Raw genomic sequence first — 17,649 nt, forward strand, 5'->3', positions numbered from 1 at the left:
TGCATTGTGTAATTGACTCAGAATAGTTTTGGAATATATTACGTTAGTATTTGGGATGGTGATTCACTCACTGATAAAAAAAATCGAAAACTAATTAGAAAATGGGAATGAAAAACAAGGCGCACAATGAACAAGCCATGGTAACAAAACTCACAAGTTATTGAATTAAATCAGAGAGTTGTTGACTGCTGAATAATGATACCAAAAAATTAGTTTTGGTCGACAGCGCGACTGTGGAAATATATGCTTATAACTCACAAGAATAACCACCTGAAATACAATGAAGGTTGACAGAACTCGCCATCACGACATGAAAAGTAAGAAAACTGAGACTAATATCATTAGCATGTAATGCTTTCAACTATAATTATCTATGTTAGAATCTCATCTCTAAAGAATTGGCGGTGATCGATTGCATTATTACCACATTGCAAATTTGTTCAAAATGACACTCTTTACCCACAATAAACTTCCAAAGCTATATTTCTGCAAAACGCATATTCGATTCTTCAAAAGGAATAAAAACTGTAACAACATCCGCCTAATTGTGAAATATCGTTCAGGAGGCCATTAATGGATCCAATTACTATCATTTTGATAAATATAATGAACTCCATTTAAAAAAAAAAAAGGAGGCGTTAAATTACAGTAATTAAGTGTAGCAATTAGGGACAGTGATTCCATTGATGTACGTATCATAAAGATTCAGAAGAGGCAAGCGAATTATGGAAGCTTAAAGAGATCTGGTTACTTGACGAGTTTTGGTGTCGCAGCGCGATGATGTTTTAAGAGCTGCATTTTTATCGGAAAATGGCACCGTTATTAAGACGTAAAATAAGGAAAATGAGGATACTTCGTTTAGTCTCGGTAAAATGAAAACTGTTGAATATTTCAAGAATTCGTCGCAGTTTAATCAAGTTTTCTGGATGGAGTTTCTACAAAAAAATAAACAAATAAATAAATAAATAAATAAATAAATAAATAAATAAACACGTAAGAAATGCGCTGAAGATACTTCAACAGTGATTTCTGTACAGCCGCTACGACATATAATCAAGACCACCGAAAATAGATCTATCTTAGAGGTGGTCTCGATCTCTTTTACTGGCATGAGCTGCGCCCGTGAAACTTTAACCACGGCCCAGTGGTGGCCTGTCCTATATCGTTGCCAGAAGCACGATTGTATTTAACACAACCTTAAATAAAATAAAAACTACCGAGGCTAGAGGGCTGCAATTTGGTATGTTTGATGATTGGAGGGTCGATGGTCAACCCTCAGTAGTTTTTAAAGATCTGAGGGCGGACAGAAAAAGTGCGGACAGAAAAAAGTGCAGACAGAATAAAGTGCGGACGGACAGATAAAGACGGTACAATAGTTTTCTTTTACAGAAAAAAAAAAATTGCAGGTACTAGGAATGACGGTCGAGAAAATGTCAAAAGACCACTTGCCTCACTAATGTTGGACTTACGACGCCGAAGAAGAAAATGTATGAGAAATATTCTGTCATCGCGCCACAGGGACTAGCATCACAACTACCTCAATGTTTTGTCTCCATTATTCCTTAGTATTATCCTTGAATTTTCTGACGCAGGATGATTTAGATTTGCATTATGTACGGGGCAAGAATTTTGATTTTGTTTTTGGCAACAACTGTAATTGCGTTCACTGCCTAACCACTTAAAAGTCCTGTTTAAGAGTACTGTCTGGTCTGGAATAATAATAATAATAATAATAATAATAATAATAATAATAATAATAATAATAATAATAATAATAATAATAATAATAATAGTGCTTTCTTAGAATGCTGTCTCATGCAAAATATTAACGAAATGTTCAATCTTTTCTACGCAAACGACATAAGGATTTACAATTCTCTATATCACAACTAAATTGCAATATCGAAGAGTTAAACCAATGATTGAAAAGAACTTTTCCGCAACTAGACGTCATCTTCACTGATAGTCTGCGAATTTTCAACAGCAGAAATTCAATAAAATCTTGGAAAAATCGGAGGACTATCCATTACATCGACAGTGAAATGTTGCTTCTGAAAAAGACGAAGAATTATAACAACTCAATTATAATGCAAATTTGGCGTTTTTGAACGATCTTCGTGACGTCAGAAAACTATAATTAATTAGTTTTGAAAGATCTTTGTGGCGTCAGAAAACTGTAATTAATTAATTATTTTTGAAGGATCTCGAGGCTTAGGCTTACCAATGATATAATAATCAATGGCCATATCCCTTCGTGGATGTTCTCCGTAGGGATAAATAGTACGAAACAAATACTAAATTAATGTCTCCAACTCTGGTAAGGCTTATGAATGACCATCGTGAATGTTCCGTAGATTACATGAACAGAAAGCTAGTCGGTTAATTTGCTAAGACACAACTCTCCGGAGTTAATATCAGCTTGGACGTTGGCAGGGTAAAAATGATTCAGGTTAACAGTACCCAATTCAACTTACAATTTGAAATCGTTAGAAGCCAAATAAACATCACTTGAAATCCCGAAAACAGGATAAGCGCGTTATACAAACACACACACACATGCATACACACACACACATACTACCAACCTGGGAAAAAGTAAACCAGTCTCGTCTGCAAGACAAGGATCACAAGAGGCTGCCGAAATCCGAACAAGAAAATGGCACTACAGTGGTGGTATACCGAAATATACCTATAAAGCACGTGGTACTAATGATATTCTTTACGTAGATATAAGGAGACATTACAAATACACTTAGCTTGCTAAGGTTTTAGGTCAGATATTTCCAAGTGCCTTGAAAAAGAAAGCTTGGAGCTGAAGTTGGCGCCAACAACTAGCATACAACGAAAACCACTGAGTCCATTGTTAGCTAAGCCCAGTGAAGCATAGAGCAGGGCCACGGTGTGAGACTATTAATCGACGACTTAGTTTGCTGAAGTTTAATTTCATGCCTCACCGACTTGCAGCAATAATACTACTGATCCTTTCCAGGTCTCTGTAAATGTCTGTAAAATTAGTAGGAACTTCATTTCACGTCTGGGTTAGCGAATAATTGCTATGAGAGTGACATCATCTGCTTGCTGTATTATTTCATTTTCTATTAAAAAAAAGCCATTTTACTAATAAAGCAATGAGGGTCCGGAACAAAACCCAAAGAAAAACTAGAACCAATAGGTCTAACGTCATTACAGTCACCTTCAGCATTAACTCTCCTTTGTAATAAAAGCAAAAAATGCCCCGAAGTTTCTTCGGCGCAATCGAGTTTTCTATACACCGTATAATAAAGGTCACCGAAAATAGATCTATCTTTCGGTGGTCACGGTATAATGCTGTATGAGCCGCGGCCCATGAAACTTTAACCATGGCCCATTGGTGGCCTGGCCTATATCGTTGCCAGAGGCACGATTATAGCTAACTTTAACCTTAAATAAAATGAAAACTATTGAGTCTAGAAGGGCTGCAATTTGGTATGTTAGATCATTGGAGGGTGGATGATCAACATATCAATTTGCAGCCCTCTACCCTCTGTAGTTTTCAAGATCTGAGGGCGGAGAGAAAAAGTGCGTACGGAATAAAGTGCGGACGGACAGAAAAGCCGGCACAATGGTTTTCTTTTACAGAAAACTAAAAGTCATTTTACTAATCAAGCAATAGGTCTAACGTCATTACAATCACCTTCAGCATTAACTTTCTCTTGCAATAAAAGAAAAAGGAACGTGATAAAGAACAAACCGCCGAAACCTAAGTGAATAAGTTTATGTACAAGTTTCTTATGCTTAACCAAGTCAAAGACAGACCTAAAATATTTTGAGCTGGTCCGGATTCAGATCTGAAAGGAATTCAAAGTACCATATTCCTGTAGGCGTACTGGTAATCAGAAAGTAAGTAAAGGACATGAATATCAACTTCTATGGATGGACCGAGGGAGAAGTCAGGAAAGACAAACGATATAGGTAGGTAGAAATTTTTGGGATAAGGAACGGGGTCAAAGAGTGTCGCCAAGTTGACAATGACATCGATTTCACACTGTTTATAGAAAAGAAACAATAGAGACAGGCGAAAAGGTTTGAAAGAATGTGTAAGGATAATGTTGCTACTATATGCAAAGTTAGCAAGAGTAAGGTTGATTGTGATCAGGGTGAAATACCGTGTAAGTATGGCAAAGAAGCTCCCACGATTTCTGCAGAAGGCCAGGAAGGTAAAAGCAGAGAGGCTGAATGCAACATTACGACATATGAAGACATTACTCTGATAAATACCACTTATTAGGGTAAAATGTGGATGCTGAATACTAATGGGAAAAAAAGGAGTGTACGTTTGTAAGGCTAACTGCGTATATTATATATCTGAAGTTGAAGGTTGAAAAATGACTCAGATTAGCAGTACCTAATTCAGCTTACAATTCGAAATTGTTAGAAACCAAATAAACATCCCCTGAAGCCCCGAAAACAGGAAAAACGCGTTATACGCACACACACACACACATACTACCAATCTTGGAAAAAGTAAGCAGTCTCGTCTGGAAGACAAGTGTCACAAGAGGCTGCTGAGAGAGAGAGAGAGAGAGAGAGAGAGAGAGAAAGAGAGAGAGAGAGGTGCGCTACATCTAGATTATTTATATAGGTTCATGAATGAAGTGATGTTTCCAAGGATATACTTAGCAGAAACTGAAGACCAAGAAGGGTAATGGCAACGCGAATTAGATAAATTTGTCACTAGTCCCCACATACCACATCGAACACAAGCAAATGCAACCTTCTTTAGATTATCAGTTTTTCTTAAAGTATGTAAACAAATATTACGAGGCGAGATATGCTTTCAGTGCTCTTCATATTTAATGAAATTTAATCCCTCCTGACAATCTTCTATTGAAAAGGTAATTTATTGCAGGTGAGAAGCATTTTTGCTTTCACTTTGGAACTTGATCATTTCAATATCAAAACAGTTGCGCTACGGAGCAAGACTGAGGGATTTCAATATCAACGGTTTGAAATTTTATATCTGTTGCGAGCGTGGAACAATACAAACGACACAACTAGTTGTTTCTAGCTTAGGAAGACAAAAACATCATTGGATCGTGAAGGAACAGAGCCAATCGAACGTTTTCACTGAACACCAACAACGTAATTTCTTAGTTTCGTCAAATAGCATCAAGTAAACATCCCTCGTTTTCATTTGGCCCACATCTACGTGCTTCGTGCAACAAAACAAAAACCATTCCATATGCAGATTTGATTTGCGTACTTAACAAACCCACTGGCTTTACATTGCCTTATAACAATGCTAATGAGCGCTGAGGATACCTTCGAGCACCGTGTGTCCCAGAGAGACTTCAATTTTAGAGTGAAGCGTGAACTGGACACAATGGATATTAGCCGTAAGTTCATTGGTTCATCTTTTCACGTGTGTACCGTACATATATAAAGTATACTCATACATACTCAAATAATCTGTATGCATATTCATATATATATATATATATATATATATATATATATATATATATATATATATATATATATATATATTAACATATACAGTACAAAATAAAAATGCAAATGTTTTGATGTTTTTGTACGAGTAGTCTTTAAGTAAATAAATATGCAAACAAATTTTAATTTATTTACATAAATGAATGAATATATCTGCTTTCTGTTTATGTTTGCTAATGTACAATAATGAAATGTTACAAGCATCATCGCATCTGCATATGCATATATATATATATATATATATATATATATATATATATATATATATATATATATATATATATATATATACACGAGTATACACGTATGCATGTATGTAGGTATGTACTGTTGGTGACGGTGTGTAAAACAATCCAGATTGGTTACTGGTTATGTTCGCCGAGTGTTTGTGTGTCCCAATACAATCATATGTAAATACTGTATACTGTACATAAAATGTATACTGAATATACATGGTAATATTACTTGTATGATTTGAGAAGATTTGTCCGAATACTACAAGTGATCTGATAAGGGTTACTTTGTACCGCAGAAATTCGAGATGGTTTCGACATGTGAAAAGAATTACAGTGTACTGCCGTGTGAAAATTGTGAAATACTAAGAGAACTTGAGAAAATGTAGGAAATGGAGTCTAAAAAGAACAACCATGTTGACGTAACAAAGACTGATGAGATTGCTGATGCTGACATCTTGAGTTATACGAGAGCAGATTAGTCTGCGTAGGAGCTTAAATGCATTCTGCTCAACTGGTGATTCTGAAAGTATTCACTACATTGATTCTACTACCAGCTAACACCTTATATACGCACATACATACATACATAAATACATATATATATATAATATATATAAGTATATATATGAATATATATATGTATATATATATAGTATATAAATATAAATATATATATATATATATATATATATATATATATATATATATATATATATATATATATATATATATATATATATATATATATATATATATATATATATATATACACACACACATACGAGCGTATTTGTCGCAAAGATCCCTTTCTCAAAACCATTTCTGGCTTCCGCCGATGACAGACCGCAACAAGAAACAGTGGCGTTGAAAATATATAAAGTGGCGTTGAAGTTATATACGTAGTCTTATTAATTACTGCTACTTAATTATCATTGGTTTAGCATCAGGCAAAACCTGGTTACCCCTATTTAGTTTCCTGTGTCGCCATCGTTCCTGGCCTCTTTTTCCTGAACTCTGAGACTTTCACTGACAATGACCTACATCCTGGAACAGGAAGTCCATGAAAAAATAGTAGTCTAAAATTTATGAGAGCGGGGAAAAACCATCAGAAACACATACAATAGTAGGCACTAATGGTAATAAATTAATGGCAATTGTTGTAACAGCCAATCAACAAGAGTAATGAAGATTAATAGTAATGCAATAACAATATGGAATGGAATACAGAATGGGATATAGAATTCTGGCCCAGAACTAAGCACTGGAACCTATGTAGGCATTCAGCGCTTAAAGGGAAACTGATAGTTGAAAGGTTTTAAATGTGTAACAAGAGGAAAACCTCGCAGTTGCACTATGAAACAACAGTTAGGAGAGGGTGGAAAGTAACAAGGAAGACAGGAAATATGAACAGAGGTACAGTAAAAGGAATGAAAGGGGTTGCAGCTAGCGGCCGAAGGGACGCTACATAGAACCTTAAGTAATGCCTACAAGGCACCTCATGCACTAACCCCCGCCCCCGGGCCAATAACAATAAGTTTATTTCGCGGGCATTCAATTTATATAGTGCTCTTTAGGCGTCTCATTCTTCTCGACCCCAGAAAACCAGCATATTAGCTACACGCTGATGAAAAGAATGATAATAAAATTCGTAGAGAAGACTCTGTACACTGGTGAAAAGAATATATAATAAAATTCATGGAGTAGACTCTGTACAAACACCCTCCCTTAAAAACAGTTAGCATATTCATTATAGATGTTTACAGCATTAACAATAATCTCTGAAACGCGAATAAGAGGAATACAATCCCAAAGTTCTATTTCTTCAGAAAAGTTACATTCAACTCTCCCAAAATGCAATTACTTGTAGTTAGTCGAGGCCGACATGTGGTAAAACTGTCGTGGAAAACCACAAATAAGTTTTTTGTGTTGTCTGTCACAAAGATTAAAAAAAAAAAGGCAAACCGGAAAAATATACGACTTTCTTTTTGGACACAATAATATATTCATAACTTTTAAGGTGAGCCGATACTTATGTAACCGGAGTTATAGTGAATACATGGCATTCAGCAGCTCCAATACAAGGCGTCACTTGACACTACGCGCCCCAGGTGGAAATAAAAAAATAAAAGGATGCTCTGAAGAATGTAGTGTACTGTGGACCTAATGAAATTCGCGACTGAGACAAAGAACAACCTTAATGAAATCTATAAGGAAAAGCTAATAAATACCGCTTCCACTTCAGTAATCTATATAGACCTCATCAGCAGCGTCCATTCAACCATTGCTGATGTTCTTTTAGCTATTTATTCTAAGTTCACTTTGATTTCTTTCTGAATAGCAGTCTAACTTCATCAAATCTAGTTTGTACTGATAATCCGCTGTCACTTAATGAAAGACGCTACGAATTTCCCGTGTGAACATCCAGAACTGGTCCATCAGCTCTGCTGTACGTGGAAGTAATTACGGAAGTATTCACTCATTCATAGAGTCTCGTGGGATGGAGAGTGATGTAAATTCTCCTTTTTTATACGGGCTTACGATGTGCTTAAAACTTCAGCCATTTTCATAGAAATATTATATTACTTACGAGAAGAGAGAGAGAGAGAGAGAGAGAGAGAGAGAGAGAGAGAGAGAGAGAGAGAGAGAGAGAGAGAGAGAGAGAGAGAGAGAGTTTAATTTTTTCACCACTTTGTTTTCAAATATGACACAAGAGTTTCCCGTTCGTTTGCTATCATCAAAGCTTATTCTCTGGATGTCTTTCCAGTCATCAATAAGTTCTTCATCGGATAACGCTTTCATTCTTTACAAAAATATCTTGAACATTCCTTAAAAAAATACCAGGAACATTTAAAAAAAAATACCTTGAACATTCTCTGAAAAAATACATTGAACATTCTTTAAAAAAATACCTTGAACATTCTTTACAAAAATACCTTGAACATTCTTTCAAAAAATACATTGAACATTCTTTACAAAAATACCTTGAACATTCTTTAAAAAACACCTTGAACAGTCTTCAAAAAAATACCTTGAACATTCTTTCAAAAAATACCTTGAACATTCCTTAAAAAAAAAATACCTTGAAATTATGAATAAGGTTTCAACGAGGCAATGCCTGTCTACAATTCACAATTTGAATCACATTTCCTACTATCGAGTATGGAAATAACCTAAACCTTTCCTTTACATTGCTAGCTCTCATAATGGGAATATGAACATTCTTTATTCTTCACCGTACAGAGAGTCGGAATCAATATTTTAATGCAATGAAAAACAATATTTAACAGACTCTTACAGTACAGGAGACTTACTTATACCTCAGTTCCTAGATAAAGCACTGATGGAGAATGACAGTGAATCAAACTAGATATGGATTTATAGTTGAAAACATAATTTTGCAATGGTTAAAGTAAAATATCTAAGAGCATCGTAATTATAAAGACATCGAATACATCTGGAATTTGTGGCCTATTTCATACACACTTTTACTTCATCATTTATGATGAATACTAACGATAATAAAAGCAAACATTATTTTGCCTTCAAATGTTTCTTTTGACTGTCTTCTAAGGTTGCCAGACGTAACCACACTTCAATAACAGTTCGACACTTACAAGAATAACGATTGCAATAACGTCTTTAGCAAAGGTTTTTATGCAGCTTTTGAGCAATGGTTTCTGGTAGAAGAAATGTTCATAAAAGATTAAAGGGTAGGAAATATTTCATAATTATAAGTGGAATCCATAGCTGAAAGCGTTGAGTTTAACAAGACTAAGGAAAACCCTTTCTCATTTGACCCACTGAGTTTGATTCTTCGTAATTTAACTTCAAGATATTCCTCCTCAGACGTTGTGGTGCGTCATTTCCAAATGAAGGACTGCAGGAAACAAGTAATAAATGCGCCGAAGTTTCTTCGGCGCAATTGAGTTTTCTGTAAAGCACATAATCAAGGCCACCAAAAATAGGTCTATCTTTAGGTGGTCTCGTTATAATGCTGTATGATTCGCGACCCATGAAACTCTCAGCCGACCGTGGTAGCCTGTTGTCGCGCTGCCAGAAGCACGAATATGGCTAACTTTAACCTTAAATAAAATAAATACTACTGAGACTAGAGGGATGCAATTTGGTATGTTTGATGAGTGGAGGGTGGATGATCAACATACCAATTTGCAGCCCTCTAGCCTCAGAAGGTTTTAAGATCAGAGGGCGGACAGAAAAAATGCGGACGGACAGACAAAGCTAGCATGATAGTTTTCTTTCCAGAAAACTAAAAATTGCTGAAAATAACGTGAAAGATAATTGTCTACAGTAACTGCAATGCTATCTTCATAGCGAATTAACTGCGATTTAACAACTGTATCTACTTAACGATTAAACTGCGACTTATCGACTGTATCTACTTAGCGAATTGACTGTAACTTAACAACTGTATCTACTTAGCGAATAAACAGCGACTTCACGACTGTATCTACTTAGCGAATTAAAGGCGACTTCACGACTGTATCTACTTAGCAAATAAACTGCCACTTCACGACTGTATCTTAGCGAATCAACTGCGACTTAACAACTGTATCTTCTTAGTGAATAAACTGCGACTTAACGACTGTATCTTCTTAGCGAATTAACTGCGACTTAACAACTGTATCTTCTTAGCGAAAAACTGCTACTTAACGACTGTATCTTCTTACCGAATAAACCGCGACTTAATGACTGTATCTTCTTAACGAATAAACTGGGACTTAACGACTGTATCTTCTAAGCGAATAAACTGCTACTTAACGACTGTATCTTCTTAGAGAATAAACTTCGACTTAACAACAGTATCTTCTTAGTGAATAAATTGCGACTTAACGACTGTATCTTCTTAGCGAATTAACTTAGAATTAGCAACAGTATCTTCTTAGCGAATTAACTGCTACTTAACGACTGTATCTTCTTAGCGAATTAACTGCGACTGAACTACTGTATCTACTTAGCGAATTAACTGCGACTTAACGACTGTATCTTCTTAGCGAATAAACTGCTACCTAACGACCGTATCTTCTTAGCGAATAAACTGCGACTTAACGACTGTATCTACTTAGCGCATTAACTGCGACTTAACAACTGCAGCCTCTGTATTGCGACAAGAACAAGTGATGACGATCCAAGAAGCCAGATGGTTTTTATCGTGCTAGTCTACCACTCGGCAGGCGCAGGGGAAGCTGAGGTTTCTGTTTCTTTAATTACAACACAACCCTCCCACTCGCTCACATACAGCTCTGACGAGCGCACATGAAGGGGAAGGTAAATATCGTTGGCGGATATTTCCAAACTCCAGACGCAAACACAGTAGAATAACGCCTGAAGACCAGAACATACATGGAGCACAATGCACGTATTCTCAGAGTGAATTTGCGCATGTGCATATATATATATATATATATATATATATATATATATATATATATATATATACCTACCTATATATATATATATACTCACCTATATATACAAACACAGTATATATAACGTACAGTGTATGTATAATACTCGTATATATATGTGTATGTATTAGTGTATATATATATATTATATACATACACACATACACTATATATAACGTATATATATACATATATGATACTGTATATATGCTCGTTTGTTAGTTAACATGAAAAATCCTACAGTGAAATGAACAACTTCATCTTACTTGACAGTGACAACTCTGAAAGTGCAGCAATGTTCAAATACATCCTTTCACTTGTCATAATGCATCACAATCCTTGAACGAATATTTCTACCTTAGAAAACTTTTAACAACAAAGAAGGGCCTTCGATTCGTGTTGCCAAGTTCTCCTTGAGAACGTGACCAGACACAACAATATTGAAACCGCCGTTCTGCGAAATGAAACAGCGCAAGAATAATAACATTTTTGAGTGGCCCAGAAACAATACCAAAGCACCGCTCTCCCGAGATATTGAGGCTGAAGAGAAGCAATACTCTGTAGGCAACTTGTTCTTACGTATGATACTTCAGCTTACAGGAGATCTGACGGAACCAATCGAACATTGCAATGAAACAACGATAATGCCATGCACAGTTTCCAATATACAACGTCAGATAAGCATCTCTTTTCTTCTTTTGATTAATTCCTGGTGCACCATAAACGAAGAGAGAGCTTCCTACGGTTGATCTGAGTAATTTAATATGACTTAACCCTCCGGATTTTCATTGTATTAGGGTCACTCTAATGAGAAATGTGGCAACATTCGCGCGCTGCGAGATCCGGACGTGCTTCTATAAATTGAAGGGCAGATTTGACACGACAACAGTTCTTCCCTTTACCAACATGGACGGCAAACGTAAGTTATCCTTTTATTGAATATTCCCTAAGAATGAAGACTAGGAAAAAAGTACAGCAATGGTGTACAGTGCACTAACAACATTACAGTATTTTGTGAAGCTGATTTTCGGCCATTTCAATTTGCTCCTTTTCATACTAAGAGTATTCGTGTATCTAATACAATAACATTCTCATGAATATGACCTTAGTCTGCTGACTAATTAGAATCCATTGCACTCATATATATATATATATATATATATATATATATATATATATATATATATATATATATATATATATATATGTACATATATTTATATATATATATATATATATATATATATATATATATATATATATATATATATATACACACATATATGTATATATATATATATATATATATATATATATATATATATATATATATATATATATATATATATATATATATATATATATATATATATATATATATATATATATATATATATATATATATCTATAATATTCAATGTGTGTGAGTATGTATTTAGAAGAAGCACCTTCCCATAGTAACTGCTGGTCCCTCAGAATATATCCTTATTTGTTACGGTATAAAAAGACAGAGAAGGCTGGTCCCACAAGAAAAGTGTGCTAGTGGACTCTAGGTCTTAAAGTGTGCTAGTGGACTCTAGGTCTTCAGTTATTCAGAAATTACTGGAAAAGGAAAGAATTCACACTTACAGAAGTGAACAGAATTAAAGACAGATGAAACGCAAGTGTCTGTGACCTCAATACTTACAATGCGAATATATGTGTATGCATATACATATATACATACAGTACAGATACACACACATATATATGTGTGCGTGTGCTTGTATATGTGTTTGCGCGTGAGTGCATAATACACATACAGTTTTACACATATATATAATTTATATATATATATATATATATATATATATATATATATATATATATATATATATATATATATATATATATATATATATATATATGTATATATGCACACATACTGACAGTTGACTGGTGTTACCGGAACGTGACTAACCATTCATATGTGAATATACAGTATACTGTATATACATATACATACATAATGTACTTATATATGTATATATACTCATATATACTGTACATATATATATATATATATATATATATATATATATATATAATTTTATATTTATACACTATATATATTGTATATATAATATAATATATATATATATATATATATATATATATATATATATATATATATATTCCAGCAGCTTCGACACTTAATTCTTGTGAAAATGAAGTATGAGGAAAAACAATAATTTGCCAATTATCATTTCATTTGTAAAATCGAAGGGAAGTGCTGCTTTATTCTGGTGATATCTTAGTGAAAAACAGATGTTTACATATCACTGAATAATTGTTTCACTACAGGGGTATTCCCACCCACCTCTCCAATACTGGGTAAACATATTGCCATTTCCTTTCATTCATTTATAGGTACTCTCATCGTCCTTGCATTCTGTCTCCTCATCCTGGGGACTCTCACTGGAAGTGACCCCGATCCCAAGAAAAGAGGCAAACTACATTCTTCAATTAAAGGTAATTATGGGACGAGATTAAAATTGGACAAAAGTACAGTACTGCATTTCATCCTTTTTTTTAATCAAGTGTCTTCCTTTTTAAAAGGGAAGGGACAATAAAACACTTGATTCCATGCTTTATCGTCATGAAGTAAGTGCGCTCTCTCTCTCTCTCTCTCTCTCTCTCTCTCTCTCTCTCTCTCTCTCTCTCTATTGCGAAGGAAGGGATGGGGGAAAGAATATGATGGAAATCTTGTTCGTTTACTTTACATTTATGAGTTCGTCCAACATAGCATTTAATTTACAGTCAATAAAGGTATAATTACGAACTGGAGTAGGAATAAAAACTATAAACGCGTAAACCTAACAGACGATAGGATGTATAAGTAATGCTAATGAATGCAAAGCGAGTTAATGGTAATAACGCCAAGAATAATACATGTGATAGCAATAGAGGTAATATTAGTTCGATTTAAAGAAAAGGTAATCTTATTTATAACAAAACGTTAATAATGATATTTCGGAGACAAATTAGGTGTATTTTACCCACCCACAAACCCCCAAATAAATATTGAAAATTAAATATATTTGGAAATCTTTGAAGAGTTATGACTTTATATCATGCCAGGCAAATGGTTTGTCTCTAAATGTACACAGATTTGCAGTTATTTCAAGTGACACGAAATACCGCAATAAATTACGACCCGCAATCTTCATTATCGATAGTTTCCAGTTTTCAAAGATCCTTTGTGTGTTGTCAGCTTACATTGTTTTAATATACACGTACCTACAGTTGGTAACGTGTTGGCCTCGTAATCTCGGGGACCAGCGTTCGCTCCCCGTCAAGAAGCGGATAGTGAGACTGTCTACTGGATGGTTACTGCCATGGTGGGGGGTTGGGGTCACCAGGCTGGCGTCCGCCCGAGAGGCAGCAGCCTCCTGTGGGAGGATTGAAACCAACTACTTTATCTTTAACTTTAACATAAGAAGATTGACTGACTGACTGACTGACTAGGGGTAATATAGCGTTATAAAGTTAGTAATAATGTATTGTTGTGTCATAAGAGATAAAATAACCGAAAGTAATTTTTACATTTCTCCTCACAGTACTGAAGACTGCCAAGAAACGACTGAAGAAAATACACCACAGACTACAGGACTACATCAATGTGGGACACAAGATTGAACTTGGGCCATTGTAAGTTTGATAACCATTTTGATCTTTTACTTTCCTGAAGTAGGAGAAAACAAGTTATTTAGCAGCTTAGGTCTGAAGTATCACTTAACACAAAGTGCCCTAGATAAAAGAGGAACGAAACAATATTGTTGTTCTTTTAAACAGGCGGTATTTGGATGGCACTTACACTGAGTATGGAAAAAATGATGCACACTTGTACCGAATTAAAAAAATGAATTACTGGCATATAATACACTCACGTATCCACAGCATACAATTGTAAGGTAATATCATAAGCAGCACATCAACCATTCTTTCATGTCCTTTGCCATTTATATGTGCCTCCAACTTCCAAGCGTTTTTTCACTTCCCTCTCGTTTGACCGTGTCAGGGTCCATTACCGTATCAAATTCAAGGTCTCCAGCTACCCTTCGCCCCCAACCATTTCGGACTATACGATCTTGACAAATCTTCCCTCCAGACTTCCATGTCAACACTTTCAACACGTCTTATCTCTTCATTTTCACATTTTCAACATTGCTTACTCAACATATGTGTACATAATCCAGTCCTAAAGTCTTCAACGTTTCCTTCTTTTGATCGCATTCAATAATCAGAATTACTTTCCACAGAGAGAGCCAGCAGTAACTTTTGCTTCCCTATACACCTTCCCTGTAACACAGAATTTGTCCAAAGATCCTGTTAAACTCTTTGTTTCACTTGCCCTAAAATTCGCATCTTTCCCCATTCTGTCATCCCAAACAACTTTAAGCGTGAGCATCTTCTGTTCGTCCGCCATCTTCCTCATAATCCGAACTTCCTCTTCCAAGCTTTCAATTATCCACATTCTTAACGCTTCATACCATTCAATTTCCGTCTTCTCCTCTTCCAGATGGTTTCACAGCTTTTTTTTTTTCTTTCTGTGGGTTTCATTCAACCATCACCAATCAATACTTTACAGTCTACGAACATTCGACTGTCCATCTGCAGTCTACTCTAATAAGTAACACAGCAATACATTTATCTACCGACAGAACCGGAATCTGTAAATTATTGTTACATTGTTGTTACCAAATCGATAATATATTCAGTCTCATAATCATATGAGCAGTAAATTGTAGGGCTATTTTCAAAGATATGTCATCTGTAGCGAATTAAATCAGGAAAGATGCTACTAATTAAAGACCGCAATAAAAAAAAAAGTTTCTTTTACTACTAACAGTATTTGTTTATTCTCTACTGCAGATTACCGATATTATCAGCAATCACTCTGTTTGCACTGAACCACTAAGCTACCAGACAGAGGCGGAGATGATATCAGGAAATCTCTTGGGACTCAAGCTGCTGGATTCTCAGAGTACCATGATGTTAAAATATTTACAATCATCAAGAAGTTGGTAAATAATGAAGGATGTCAAAGTTTCCATGACCCATTCGCTTATTATATATTATACAGAAGGCTACAAATGAGCTTGTGAGCACAATTACCAAACGGGTTTCCGATGCCCATGTCAAAAGTTTCTTTTTATTCATACCTTCTTTTCTCTGCAGACTTTTTCTTATGTTTTCTACACGCGCTATAGTGACTGACTGATTGATTTTTTACCTTGGCGTCGCAATGGCTGCGGTCAACAAGGTCATAGAAAAAGCATAACTTGGGCAAATAATAAATTAAACTTTATCAAAAGTTTCTAATAGCATTCACTCATACTTTATAAATACTGAAACCTATAAAACGGTATATGAAAATTTATATAAATGGCAAAGTGAGAGTATATATCTTTTGAGAAATCGAGCTTTCTCTGTAAACTTTAAATTACTATTTGCCTTACATACGACATCCATTCTGAGAACCAAGGCATTTGGACAGGAAACAACCTCGTAAGTTTCAAAGGCTGGGGCAACAAACACAAGTGTTGTTCAGTCAAGGGGACCAGACAGTTATAACAAAATGGTTGGGTTGTCCAGCCAACAACGTGCCTGGGTTTAATGTGATGGCATATCCTCAAACAACAAAGAACGGTCCTTTGGGACAGTGGCATCAGTGCACTGTAGGCATTAGTATAGTGTTTGCAGCGCCTCAAGCTGCACCCGATTTTTAACCTTTTACTTTACCTCCATTCCCACTTCCTTTCTTCAGTATTGCTGCCCAAACTTTCTAACTATTACGTGCAAGTGAAATCGTGGGGGTTTTCCTCCAGTTACGCCTTTAGATCAATGTACTTTAAATCCTTTATTTTCCTGATCTTGTTGTCAAACCATTCTAAATCCTTCTTTTCACTGACTTAAACGCTGAATGGCCGAAGGTTCTCTAGTTCTGGGCTTGACGGCCTAAATTTCATCAATCATAAAGCAATACATTCCCCTGGCATATTAGTTTCTACATGGTAGAGAATATGAGACAACTCACATTAATGACAAGACGATAGACATTTCAACTTTGACAAAGCCCATCTTAGCAAATGGTCCACAGTGTTGAAATTTTGTCAATATTCCGTATAATGTGAAACGTAGTAATGCCACAAAAAGCCTATTATTGATACAGTTCAACTAATATTAAAAATAAAACGAATTCTGCAAGTCAGACAACAGCCATTATGGAAACGGCCCTAACCGTTCGAATTTCAAGGGGCGAAGAAGACATTATCCTTTTGCAATGATCAATGGTGAGCATCTAGGCCAACCAATATATGTTTGTATATATATATATATATATATATATATATATATATATATATATATATATATATATATATATATATATAGTATGAAGATAAAAAGGCCCATAAACATTGTATGAACGTTGCAACCATATATTTCGAGCACTT

The 17,649-nt window shown here is 35.2% G+C and overlaps 1 protein-coding gene and 1 long non-coding RNA gene across 12 annotated transcripts in view; one reads left to right on the plus strand and one right to left on the minus strand.

Annotated features, from left to right (window-relative positions):
* The window catches only part of LOC136844376 (uncharacterized), a 388,477-nt gene that overhangs the window by 298,480 nt on the left and 72,348 nt on the right, over positions 1–17,649 (minus strand). The window lies entirely within an intron of this gene.
* On the plus strand, positions 5,253–16,511 carry LOC136844374 (uncharacterized). Of its 3 annotated transcripts, none has more exons than XM_067113459.1 (4): positions 5,253–5,375; positions 13,562–13,663; positions 14,752–14,842; positions 16,067–16,511. In XM_067113459.1, the coding sequence occupies exons 1-4, from the start codon at positions 5,279–5,281 to the stop codon at positions 16,110–16,112; spliced, it is 336 nt and encodes a 111-aa protein (XP_066969560.1). In that variant the 5' UTR covers positions 5,253–5,278; the 3' UTR covers positions 16,113–16,511. The 3 variants fall into 3 exon arrangements, 2 of the variants coding, with proteins under 2 accessions (XP_066969560.1, XP_066969562.1); XR_010854837.1 differs by lacking the exon at positions 5,253–5,375 and adding an exon at positions 10,994–11,012; XM_067113461.1 differs by lacking the exon at positions 5,253–5,375 and adding an exon at positions 11,637–12,071.

The sequence above is a fragment of the Macrobrachium rosenbergii genome, chromosome 12, assembly GCF_040412425.1.
Source record: "Macrobrachium rosenbergii isolate ZJJX-2024 chromosome 12, ASM4041242v1, whole genome shotgun sequence".
In the NCBI taxonomy this organism is placed as follows: domain Eukaryota; kingdom Metazoa; phylum Arthropoda; class Malacostraca; order Decapoda; family Palaemonidae; genus Macrobrachium; species Macrobrachium rosenbergii.